Raw genomic sequence first — 13,384 nt, forward strand, 5'->3', positions numbered from 1 at the left:
TCTGTCGGACATTAAAAGTTTTCCTATCCTATCCTATCTAAAATGTGAAGAATTTTATTACAACACTGCGGCGGGAAACGACGCAAATTGTATCGATAGTAAAATTTTAAACTCGGAAAAAAGTACTTTTTGCCGCTTATTGCGACTGAAATTGCGTAACTGAGGTAGTTATAATAAAAAAAAAAGATATGTAAGACAGTACGTTGGATAAGACTCTACAATTGCAAGAGTAGAACTCTACTGTACATTTAAGGGAGTATAACTGGAATACTTTTTGTTTTAAGGCACAGAGCAGTTTTTAAATTCGAGGATCTGCGCCGCACCACGAAGCTGCTCCGTGTTCGCTCTTCATAAAAATATTTGCCTTTCCTAAAAATTTGTTGGAATTTTACAATTTTGTTTACTTTTCAGTTAGTCGCTTTGGGACGTTAAACCCCATAAACCAAACCAAACTTTTCAGTTTGCCATGTTCAGTATGTCATCTTAGATGTCCCCTGTCCAGTTTGCATTTCTTCACGCCCCTGTGTAATACCCCTTAGTGAGCGCCTTTAGGTGTTTGTTCAAATAAATAAACCAATAAATAAATGCCGCAAGGAGGCACTTACGGATTCTGCCATCAGCTCTACCATGCCCCAAGGACGATGTCCTGCGCTTGAACGCTGCGAATGACCTGCTCAAGGGCATGGTCTCAAAAATGCATAAAAATAAGACAAAAAATGAGATTATGCTCTGAGATAAATTAGATAAGCAAGGTAACCTCATCTGGCTGACCTCGCTACGCCTCACTGATCTTTTTTTAAGAAATTGAAACCACAGAAGCGGAAAATTGGTGTCTGTCACTCCGACATGTTCCCACTAAGAAAAGCATTGCGAAATATCAAAACTCTCTTAGATTCCTAATTTTAGCAATGATTTCCCCGTTTCGACAACTTTCGAGACACTTCAGGTGCATTCTTATGCCATGTGGCAGGCACCACGAATATTTGTCAAAACAGTGATCCTTCCAGCCTGCTCTTCTACATCACATCATCAGCCTGACTACACCCACTGCAGGGCAAAGGCCTCTCCCATGTCTCTCCAATTAACCCTGTCCTTTGCTAGTTGCCGCCACTGTATCCCCGCAAACTTCTTAATCTCATCCGCCCACCTAACTTTCTGCCGTCCCCTGCTACGTTTGCTTTCTCTTGGAATCCACTCCATTACCCTTAAGGACCAGCGGTTATCTTGCCTTCGCATTACATGCCCTGCCCAAGCCCACTTCTTCCTCTTGATTTCAACTAGGATGTCCTTAACCCGCATTTGTTCCCTCACCCACTCCGCCCTCTTCCGATCTCTTAAGGTTACACCTATCATTTTCCTTTCCATAGCTCGCTGCGTTGTTCTTAACTTAAGCTGAACCCTCTTTGTTAGCCTCCACGTTTCTGCCCCATAGGTGAGTACCGGTAGGATACTCACCTACCGGTACTACATAGTCAAGAATAAAAATATCTTTTTATTGTAGGCTTGCAGCCTCATATGGACTTTCAAAGTAAACAAAACAATCATGAGGGGACACTTCAGCTTCGCCTTAAGGATACCATGCCATAGGGTTAATGGGTTAACACCCATATATGCGGAATTAGTAATTCTCGACTTTAGATCCATAGATCACTGCGAGTCCTCATATCTCTATTTTTGCTACCAATCTTTGATGTAACTGCCGCGTGCCATGGCGGTCAGCTTGTTCACAATCTGCCGGGCAGGTTGTGATGAGACCACAGGGTCACGTGACCCCCGCGGCCCACCAGGTTGCCGGATCAGCCGGCTGCTCAGGCCGCTCCGGTCTCCCACGCCGACGCCAGACAATTTTTCCAGCACGTGGGTACTAACGCTCTCCAGTTAAAATTGATCCATTTTTCCTTCGCCCGCCGCGGTGGCTCAGTTGTTACGGCGCTCGGCTGCTGGCCCGAAAGACGCGGGTTCGATCCCGGCCGCGGCTGCTGAATTTCGATGGAGGCGAAATTCTGGAGGCCCGTGTACTGTGCGATGTCAGTGCACGTTAAAGAACCCCAGGCGGTCGAAATTTCCGGAGCACTTCTCTACGGCGTCCCTCACAGCCTCAGTTGCTTTGGGACATTAAAACCTTCAATAAACGAAACCAAACCATTTTTCCTTCACTGCTTATGAAACAAATTGTGTAGTTTAGAACCTCTAAGCAAATCAGAAGTTATATGTTCCTACGAAAACCGCAATGTGGGGCTGGCCTCAACGGCGTTTGCATACACACTTCGCAGTCCTCGGTGTTGTCCACCCTTCTGGTGCGGGTTAGCGACCCGTCTCGGCTGAGCCGGCTGCTTGTGGGCGCTTCGGCGCTGGGCACCGTCTACGTGGGCGACAACCAGACGCCCGAGCGAGCGGCCTCGTTCTCTCCGGGTGTGTTCCAGAAGTACGCGCCCTTCTCCAAGGTGCGTCCGTGTGGAATTTCGCCCTGGGCTTATGCGGTTAGCAGTCGGTCTATTCACACCAATCGCAGCATGGAAAGACGAAACAAAGTTTGATGGCGATTGCACAAATGCAAACGCGGCAAATCAGCACTGGCTCCTAACGATGACGGTTACACTTGGTTCAGCGCAAAAGACGAGCACAGAGAAAGGACACGACACACACGGAGCGCTATTTTTTCTTTGTTTCCGCTATGTTTCCTTTCTCTGTGTTCGTCTTTTGCGCTGAACCAACTTTCAACTATGCCGTACCAACTAGCCCAGCATGAAGTTTTGTTGGATATAACGGTTGCGCGCAGCAGAAAATGGCTAAACTAAGCAGCGACCCACTTAAACAATCGCCGTGAGCCGGCGGCTACTTCGCGCTCACGCTTGCTACGCCCTCGCTGCAGCGCCGCATTCCTAGCACGAACGTCCTTTCAGACTGCTCTTCTGGAAGCTTCGCCTTACACACGCTGCCTCCGGCGCCATTCTCGCTCATGCGAGCTCTTCGTCGCCCGCCGTTCCTCGGGCTGGCTAAGCCGCCGATCTGCTTTTTCCTCCGCGGCTGGCGCAGCAGGGTCCCGTCGACGGCGAGGCTCGAGAGCGCGGCGATTATCCTCTGCATCACCGCAGCATTGCGGCTAGGCAGCTGCTGCTCCAACCACGCGCGCTCGTTCCTGGCTTTGTTGTCTTAAAGGCAGCAATTGGTAGCGAGATGCTGGAAGTGGTAAGGGAATGCATCTACTTGGACCACGCAGTGACCGCTTATCCGAACCACGAGAGCGAAATAACTAGAATAATAAGAATGAAGTGCATTTGGTACGTTCTCTCAGATCATAGAATGGCAGTTTACCAATATCCCTCAAGAGAAAAGTATACAACAGCTGTATCTTGCCCCCGAAAGTCTCTGTTCGATGCTGGCCGCGGCAGTCGAATTTCGATGGAGGTGAAATTCTAGAGGGCCGTGTACAGTGCGATGTCAGTGCGCGTTAATGAACCCCAGGTGGTCGAAATTTCCGCAGCCCTTCACTGCAGCGTCTCTCATAGCCTGAGTCGCTTTGGGACGTTAAACCACATATTTTACCTGTATCTTAGCGGCACTCACCTATGGGGCAGAAACGTGGAGGCTAACGAAATGGGTCCAGCTTAAGTTTTGGAGCAGGCAACAAGCTATGAAACAAAAATTGTCAGATGCAAAGTTTAGAGACCGGAAGCGGGCGGAGTGGGTGAGGGAACAAAGGGGTGTTACTGACATCCTAGTCGAAATCAGGAGGAAGAAATGGGCTTGGGCAGGGCATGTAATGCGAAGGCAAGATAACCGCTGGTCCTTAAGGGTAACGGAGTGGATTCCAAGAGAAGGCAAGCGTTGCAGGGGGTGGCAGAAAGATAGGTGGGCGGATGAGATAAAGAAGTTTGCGGCGATACGGTGGCAGCAACTGGCAAAGGAGCGGTTAATTCGAGAGAAATGAGGTAGGCATTTGCCCTGCAGTGGGCGTAGTCGGGCTGATGACGATAATGAAATGCGTTAAGACTCCTGTTCTGCACAAAATGTGGCGTCGTCATCGGCGTCGACATTGTGAGGGAAAAATCCCGGGGCATTAATAAACATATGTGGCCCTCCTAGGTCACGTGACCATGCGGCGTCATCACAACCTGCCCACCGGATTGTGGGAAAACTGACCACAGTGGCAGGTGGCCGCTAAATTAATGACTGGTCCCGAGAGGTCACACGGGAAGAGCAACCTGTGTAGCACAAGCCTCAACAGTGACAGCGTATAAAAATGGTCTGTAGACAGTGTATAAACTTCTTACTGACTGTACTGACTTCCTATAGATACTGTTTTTTGTCTATTCATAGTCTATAGACTGTCTATAGACAAAAGTCTACTAAAAGTGTATGGCCATAAATGTATAGATTGTCTATAGACTGTCTGATCAGGAAAGCCTCCAAAAGCTCACGCTCACGTTTAGATTTCCCCCGCCCGATAATGCTGGTAGTGTGAAAACTAGGAGTACACTTGCAGTCCTTTACATGCAAGGCTAGATTGCTGCCTGCGCCAGTGCCCAAAGTTGTGCGATGTTGCCTCAGGCGCTCATTCAAGCATGCTCCGGTTTGGCCTATGTAGATTTTCCCACATGACAATGGGATTGAATACACCACGCCCACTGCGCATGTGGTGAACATAGTCTGGTGTTTGGTCTTGCAAACACCAGTTCTGCGCAGGTCTGCAGAGGTTTGGGCGCACAAACCGGACAGTTTGCAAGGGGCAGAAAATGCCATAGTGACATCAAACTTCTGAGCCACTTTTTTCAGACCATGTGAAGTCTTGTGGAAGTAAGGCATGACTTCCAACTTTCTTGTTTTCACTTCTACTGGCCTGGCAGCCTTTGCAGATGACTTCAGTTTTTTCCCCAAGGATTCCGCCACCGCCAGCAAAACCGAGGGAGGAAACCCAGAACATTGTAGCCGTTCAACCTGCTCCGCCAGACTTTGCTGCATCACATGAGGGCAACTCTTCTTTAAGGCATTCAAAAAACACAAGTTTGCAATGCCGCGCTTCACTAACTTAGAATGGGCCGAATCATACGGCAACAGTGCCTTCTTAGACCTGGGCGCATATTTCTAGCACACGTGTTGATTGGGTAGAAAAGTCAATTCTAAATCCAGGAACCTAATGGTCTTGTCAGAAGGAATCTCATGCGCAAAAACCAAGTTCTTAGAACATGTGCTAAAAATATTTAAAATCTGGTCTGCCACAAGGGTAAGCTGGTCAGTTTCGGGTAAGTTCAAAATTACTAAAAAATCGTCAACATATCTAAAAACCCTAACAACACGTGTGTCGTTCAGAGAGCCCTGTAGCATCGAGTCAAATTTTGCTAAAAAATGTTGCACAGCACAGGCGGAACACAGGAGCCAATACAGATTCCATGTTTTTGCACAACATAATCACCTCCATGCTGTGCAATCGTAGAATTCAAGTACACTTTTAAGAGTTCGAGGAAGGATTCTAAAGTGATGCCACACTTATTCTGGAAGGAAATTGTCCCAGATCTTTCAATTAATTCGCGCACAGCAATAAAAAGTTCGTCATGGGGCACAGAATAAAACAAGTCCACAATGTCCACCGAGAAGGCTGCATTAGCGCCGGGAAAACCGCGATTGAGGCACTCCACCAGGCTCATTGAACCCTGCACAACAAAAAGATCCGCAGGCACCAGGCCCTCGAAGGAATGCTGTAGGTAGTTTGAAACCACTTTTTGCCACGAACCTTCTTCCGTGACGATCGCCCTGAAAGGGTTATCGTGGTTCGTGGAACCACGATATCGTGTCTTACCGCTATCGTGTCTTACCCTTAAAGCGAGCTTAAGTGTTTCTTCTAATTTTTCTTATTTTTTTGTCGGCTGCCAGTTGAACTCGGGTTCAGGCCTTCCTCTTTTGTGGTGGTGGAGATGGGGGGTCCGTTTGGGCGCGACACGTTGCAGGAGGGAGATGAGACGTAGACGAACTTCTTTGCGGAAATGTACAAGCTGGGTTTATTTACAACTATTTACACTTATACACATCGACCAGGGTGGTCGCTAGCATTCAGGACGATCGGGAGCGCCAGGCCAGAGCTCGCCCCTACGAAACCCTGTCCTGCCTGGCCGACTGAACTCGCGCTACACGTAGCGGCTCCTCGTCCTTCGGAACGTGGCCAGCGCAAAGCTAGACCCTGTCCGTCTCGCGATTCCGACTCTCCACCAAGAGTCCCTGCCCAAGTCTCCCCCTTTGGCGCCAAAACGCCTCCTTAAATAAGTTTCCCCAGCATTCTGGGCACCAACTTAGTGACCAATGAGAGATGGGCTTCTTACAACCAATCAGAGACACGCCGGTACCCACGAGCTTGTTTGCTCGCGAGGGCCGCATGCCTTTGAAGAAGCCAATAGCGCTTTTGCGCTTTTCCACACACAGTGAAACACTTTGACAATACCACAAAAGCACGCAAGCACCACTTCCATCATCTGTGGCTCCAAACACTACAGGGTGCATCTGAGCCCTCTGGCCAGAGGCAGAGTAATCACAACTCGTTACCCGAATGACCACTTCCATCCGGCCTCACGACCTTCGTAATTACACTCAGCTGCCTCCCACGCAAGCTTCCCCCTCAAGTGTCCCTGAAGTTTTCTTTCGCACTGTTCGACGCCGCGGTCGAAGGGTCATTGAACTTAACCCCGACAATAGCCGGAGTACGCGACTCGTACGCACTGTCCGCGGAACGGATCCCCTTCCGGCACCCCTCGCTGCCATTGCTGCTTTTACCTTTTGGGGCGGCAGCCCTTTGACCCCAGCGTTTCCTCTGTCTGCTTAAAAGCTACGCCGCCTAAAACATCTTAAGATAAGGATCAAGTCGGCGGCGCCCGGGGGGGGATACGGAGATGGCCCGCTGCCCGGCGGCCCGCAAACTCAACTCCTCCCAACCAAGATTGTTGTGGGTACACTTGCTGTACGCACAACAAATTCCATGCACTGCCATCAGCTGACGCCTCGAGGGTAAACAGTGAATAAAAGTGGCAAATCCACAGCAAAATAACACACACAGAAAAACAAATCAGGCGTACTCATGGGAGATTAAAGTTCAGCCACGGTGTCCAAAAACAAAAGTACACACGCACGCACGCACACGTACGTCGGCTGTCCAGTCAGTCCACAAACACGCGCACACGTGCGCGCACACAGCGGATATTTCAACCCGCACACACAAGGCTGGAAACCAATCTGCACATTCCGGAATTCACCATGTCAGATCGGTGCCCAAAACAGCATAAATAAATTCTAGCCACCTACATCTCGAAACAACAAATGTTTCTCTAGAGCTTTGTCCAGAAGATTGGACAAAAATTCCGGATTATACGCCACAGCGCCAGTTGCAAAGGCTGCCGCCGCTATTCGGTTAGTAGAGCTGACTGGCTCCCCGCGGGCTACGAAGATTGCTGCTGGCCTCGCGTCTGCATTCTCCACTTCTTTCAATTTTACATTTCGTTCAGGCCTCTCATCGGCTACTTCACATGCAGTTTTGCATCGAGATTCAAGTAGCGCTAGCTCTTCGTACAACTGCCCACCGATGTACGCTTCAAAGAAAATCGTTCCTTCGAGCCTTCTTTTCTCACAATTGACTCCATCAGCTTGCTTGCGCACTTCTGGCAATGAAACACACTGTCTCTCCTTCACGCTGATACCCACAGGGACAGATGCATTATCCCAATCCTGCAGTTCCTTATCAGCTTCGAAAACCATTGCAGTGATCAAACGCGCGTTCCTTCCTTCCTTGGCATCAAATGTAGCCTCATCGCTCGTTGTTAACTCACAATCTGCTGCCAAAACTTCTGCAGCTATCGGACTGGCCTCAAGCTCTACCGGCGTTTTAGGTTCGTCTCGAATTTTGAAATGTTCTTCAAAATCAGCTCTCTCATTTTCATCATGTAGCCGCTCTCTTTCTGTCTGCTCTAACAGCGAGTGCGTCTCAAGTGTTACCAACTTCGCTACACCATCAGCTACATCTGCTGTCACTGCGCAAAGTGTCAGCTCCGGCTGGCTAACCGATTCATCTTTGGCAGCCAGCTGACCTTCGCCTGCAAAGAGTGTTGCCTCTATTCGCGCCTGCTCTACCTCTTCGTCGAGCATTACAGCTGCCCCAGAGTTTGCGTCAACCTGTTCTGGCCCAGTGCTGACCACCTGTTGACACACAATGCACTCATGTGCCTTCTGGGTCTGCTCTATCTCAGTTTGCTCTGACAGGCAGAGCTTCACAGGCGTGAACAACGCCCCTATGCCCTCAGCCATCTCTTCTGGCACGGCACACTCGATTGGGCCCTACTGCCTAACCGCTATTTCGGTCCCTGAGGCGACACAGGTTTCAGAACGCTCACCTTTGGTACGCAAATCGCCGCATGCCTGGTCCTCTGCCTTATCTGATTGCATCTGTGCAAGCTTTGTTTTTTCTTGCTCAATTAGAAGCTTCAACTTCTCAATCTCCAAACGTCGCATCATGATCTCCCGATCATACCGCACGGCAGCCATCTCGATTTTCCGTGCTATCATTTATAGCACGAAACCCCTACACCGACATGGTGAATTCGGAGGAAGCAGAAAGGTCTCCTACCTCGAAGGTTGCTTTCCTCTGCCACGGTAGTCTCGTCGCCCTGAGTGACGACAGCGGGCTCCTTGATGCGGATGAGTTGAGTTGAGCCCCGGCTCTCACAGCAGCTCGCTGACTTGAACCTCCAGCCTCGTTCGCTTGAAGGTGCAGATCCTGGAGCCTCTTCGTAGATGTTGGTCCAGCTTAAAATCTTCTGTACAGTGCAGTTGAAGTCGCTCACCCTCCGCAGAAAGCCGCTGCCCAATCCTGTCGACTGCGCCAGTTGAACTCAGGTTCAGGCCTTCCTCTTTTGTGGTGGTGGAGATGGGGGGTCCGTTTGGGCGCGACACGTTGCAGGAGGGAGATGAGACGTAGACGAACTTCTTTGCGGAAATGTACAAGCTGGGTTTATTTACAACTATTTACACTTATACACATCGACCAGGGTGGTCGCTAGCATTCAGGACGATCGGGAGCGCCAGGCCAGAGCTCGCCCCTACGAAACCCTGTCCTGCCTGGCCGACTGAACTCGCGCTACACGTAGCGGCTCCTCGTCCTTCGGAACGTGGCCAGCGCAAAGCTAGACCCTGTCCGTCTCGCGATTCCGACTCTCCACCAAGAGTCCCTGCCCAAGTCTCCCTCTTTGGCGCCAAAACGCCTCCTTAAATAAGTTTCCCCAGCATTCTGGGGACCAACTTAGTGACCAATGAGAGATGGGCTTCTTACAACCAATCAGAGACACGCCGGTACCCACGAGCTTGTTTGCTCGCGAGGGCCGCATGCCTTTGAAGAAGCCAATAGCGCTTTTGCGCTTTTCCACACACAGTGAAACACTTTGACAATACCACAAAAGCACGCAAGCACCACTTCCATCATCTGTGGCTCCAAACACTACAGGGTGCATCTGAGCCCTCTGGCCAGAGGCAGAGTAATCACAACTCGTTACCCGAATGACCACTTCCATCCGGCCTCACGACCTTCGTAATTACACTCAGCTGCCTCCCACGCAAGCTTCCCCCTCAAGTGTCCCTGAAGTTTTCTTTCGCACTGTTCGACGCCGCGGTCGAAGGGTCATTGAACTTAACCCCGACAATAGCCGGAGTACGCGACTCGTACGCACTGTCCGCGGAACGGATCCCCTTCCGGCACCCCTCGCTGCCATTGCTGCTTTTACCTTTTGGGGCGGCAGCCCTTTGACCCCAGCGTTTCCTCTGTCTGCTTAAAAGCTACGCCGCCTAAAACATCTTAAGATAAGGATCAAGTCGGCGGCGCCCGGGGGGGATACGGAGATGGCCCGCTGCCCGGCGGCCCGCAAACTCAACTCTGCCCGAAGAGATAATTTTAGCAAAACTGCGGATATAGCTAGTTGGTGTAGATTCATAATAGTGGTTCAACAGCGCAATCACACACAGACCAAGAAGGAGACAAGACGCTGACACTAGCGCTCAACTTACAACTGATTTTTTATTCTGAAGAAGCACGTCATAATATACACACACAAGGAAGGAAAGGAAAACTTTATTTACACTAATGGTTTTTCCTGCGGTTTGGGGGCATCTTCAGAAACGTCTTGGTTCTACCCCCAGGAGCCTTCTCTGTCGAAGTCGTCCGCCTCTAATCAGTGGTCGGTTGCCCTCAGTCCAGGGCTCCGCTGGCCACTGCCGCCCGTTGAGCTCGCTGCACCAGACCTTGTTGGTCTTCACAGCCGTCGCTGGACAGCAGAGCCTCCCACTGCTCCGCACTCGGGTTTTGTATTTTGGGGACCACGTCTATGTTTTGGCAGGCCCATGTGATGTGGTATAGAGTGGGTTTTTCGTCGCACCAGGGACATTTGTCCGTGTATATCGTAGGGTGCATTTTGTTTAGTATATGTAGGTTTGGGAAAGAGCCTGTTTGTAATTGTCTCCAAGTGACAGCTTCCTCTCTGCTTAGAGATTTGTGCGGTGGGGGATATCGCATTCTTCTGCCTCTATAGTTTTGTAGTATGGCCGAATATTCCCTGGGTGCTGGCGCGAGTTCGGCGGTCTCGTCGGATGCTCGGAAAATAATGTATCCTCGAGCTATCCTGTCGGCCTCTTCGTTCCCTGCCACCCCCGTGTGCCCCGGTACCCACACAATTTTGTGTGGGATCTTGTCGTTTTGTTCTTCCTGGTTTTTAATTCTGTCGCTCGCTGCGAGGAGTATACGGAGCGCGTGACGACCTATCCTGCCATCATGTAATTTCGGCAGGCTGTTTGAGAGTCCGTAAGTATTGTTAGTGACCGCCCGGTTCTATAGCCTTCCGCCACCGCTAGAGCAACGGCTACTTCCTCGGACTATGCAGCTGTGCAGCCTCGGAGAGACGCGCTGGTCATTTCGCGTAAAGACGAATCGACCACCGCCACTAGAGCGATTTTGGTATCTCCTCCTCTCCAAGACGCGTCTGTATACACGGTCGTGGCTTGAGGAGCGGATGTTTTCTCAATGAATTCGGCCCTCGCTTCTCTTCTGCCTCGATGGAGGTTGGGATGCATGTTTTTTTTGGTATTGGAGCTACCTTGAGGGTCTTGCGAAGCTCGTCGGGGATCGTTGCCGTCCTCGACATTTCTCGCATCTGCTCGCGGTATCCGAACCTCCGCAGGAGCGCTCTTCCAGTCGTTGTTTGCAACAGCCTGAGTTTTTGCGACTCAAGCTGCGCCTCTCGTAGCTCCTCGAAGGTGTTATGTAATCCCAGGGCCATGAGTTTTTCTGTAGACGTGTAGCGTGGTAGTCGGAGCGCTGTCTTATACGCTTTGCGTAGCAGGGCATCCGCTTGTTGTATTTCGTTTTCGTTGAGTCACTGGTAGGGTAGGCTGTACGTGATTCGACTAACTACTAGGCTTCTTACTAGTTTTAGTGTGTCCTCTTCACGCATGCCATGTCGCCTGTTGGTGATGCGGGTGATCATGCGTGCGACTTGTAGCGTTGCTGCTTTCAGTAATGTAAAAGTGTGAGTACTGCGCTGGTTGGATTGAACCCACATGCCCAAAATTCTTATTGTTGTCTTTTCGGGTATGGGTGTCCCTTCTAGGTAGACGTTGAGTCTTAGGTCCTCGTTGGTTGGGACGGTTCGGTTTTGCTTGCCTCTCCTGACTCTCAGCAGTTCCGATTTCTCGGTCGAACATGCGAGTCCTCTTTCTGCGAGGTATTGCTCTACACAAGAGGCCGCTTGCTGTAGCCTTTCTTCCTTCTCTCCGAGACAGCCCGTGTTTGTCCAGACTGTTATATCGTCAGCATACATTGCATGCCTGATGCCTTCGATGTTCTCTAGTTTTCGAGCTAGGCCTATCATAGCTATGTTGAAGAGTAGGGGTGAGATAACTGACCCTTGGGGTGTTCCCTTGTTTGGAGTGCGAATTTTGTCCGATCGAAGGTCTCCTATGCCGATGGTGGCAGTTCTATCGGACAGGAAGGCTTTGACGAAGCCGTGGATTCTGCGTCCGCAATCCAGGTTGTCTAGGCCCGTAAGGATCGCTTCGTGGCTGACGTTATCGAATGCCCCCTTGATGTCCAGGGCCATTATGACATTTTCTCCCATCCGAGGTACGTTTCGCAGGACATCTTCTTGTATATGGGGGAGAACGTCCTGCGTCGAGAGCTTCGCTCTGAAGCCGAACATGGTATGTGGTACACAGTCGTTATCTTCCATGTAATTTTGAAGTCTTAAAGTTACAACCCGTTCGTAAAGCTTGCCAAGGCACGACGTGAGCGATATGGGCCTGAGGGTTTCAATTTGTAGCTTTTTACCAGGTTTAGTATCATTATTACTTCGGCGTGTTTCCAATCTTCGGGAACCGTCTCCGCCTCCCAATGTTTGTTAAGAAAGCTGACGAGCTCTTTTATGAGGTCGTCGCTCAGGTTGCGGATTAGGGCGTTGTCGATTCTGTCCGCTTCGGCTGCCGTGTGGTGTGTGGTGGTGTTTCTTATGGCCGCGTAAACCTCTTCCACAGTTATCGGGCGGTCGAGTTTCTCGTTTTCGGCTCCTCGATACGTTCCTTGGTATCGCGGTGGATTCTGATCGCCAAAACATTTTTCTCGTGCCTTCTCCAGTAGGGCGATGTCTGATCCTTCGAAGGAGTAGATGAATCTGTGGATGGCTTTATTGTTTTCTGATTTTATTTTGGTCGGATCGATTAGGGCTCTTAAGAGATTCCAGGTTCTGGCTGTGCCTAGAGTTCCCCTAAGCGAGTCGCTGAGTTGTTCCCAATTTTGTTTCGCGAGTTGCATCGCGTATTCTTCCGCCTTTGCCGTAATTTCTGCTATCTTGAGTTTTAGTTTCCTGTTGTGTTTTTGCTTCCGCCATCTTTTGGTGAGACTGCGTCTCGCTTCCCATAGCCTGAGGAGGTGGGCGTCTACTTCGGGCGTTGCTGTCGTTCTCCTTAGACTTTTTGTGCATCGTTCTCGCGTTTCTCTCAGCATGCCGCTCCATTCCTCCAGTGCTTGGATACCGCCTTCAGATTGGTTGCAGGCCCCGCGAAACGCGTTCCAGTCAGTGATTCTCGCCTGTCCAATCTGGCGTCTTATGGTGTCGGATGCTATTCGTGTCCGGAGGATAAAGTGATCGCTGCCTAGATTTTCCATCATGTTTTCCCACTGTGACTCCCTGCTCTTCCTTACGAAGGTGAGGTCCGGGCATGTGTCCGTGCTCACGCTATTCCCGATTCTCGTGGGGGTCGCAGGATCTGTGATTAGACTGCAGCCAAAGTATTCCGCTACTTCCACTAATGTTCTTCCCTTGATGCCTTGTTTCTGGTATCCCCAACTCCTGTCCATGGCGTTGAAATCTCC

General features: G+C 50.3%; 1 protein-coding gene across 1 annotated transcript in view; it reads left to right on the forward strand.

The window, feature by feature from the left end:
• The window catches only part of LOC149360939 (endochitinase-like), a 71,394-nt gene that overhangs the window by 42,466 nt on the left and 15,544 nt on the right, over nt 1-13,384 (forward strand). The window contains exon 7 of the mRNA XM_089569424.1: nt 2,274-2,444. Within this exon, the coding sequence (XP_089425550.1) occupies nt 2,274-2,444 (171 nt within the window). The remainder of the gene's footprint in view (nt 1-2,273; nt 2,445-13,384) is intronic.

The sequence above is a fragment of the Amblyomma mixtum genome, chromosome 2 (genome assembly GCF_055824585.1).
Source record: "Amblyomma mixtum isolate Tamu chromosome 2, ASM5582458v1, whole genome shotgun sequence".
NCBI lineage: Eukaryota > Metazoa > Arthropoda > Arachnida > Ixodida > Ixodidae > Amblyomma > Amblyomma mixtum.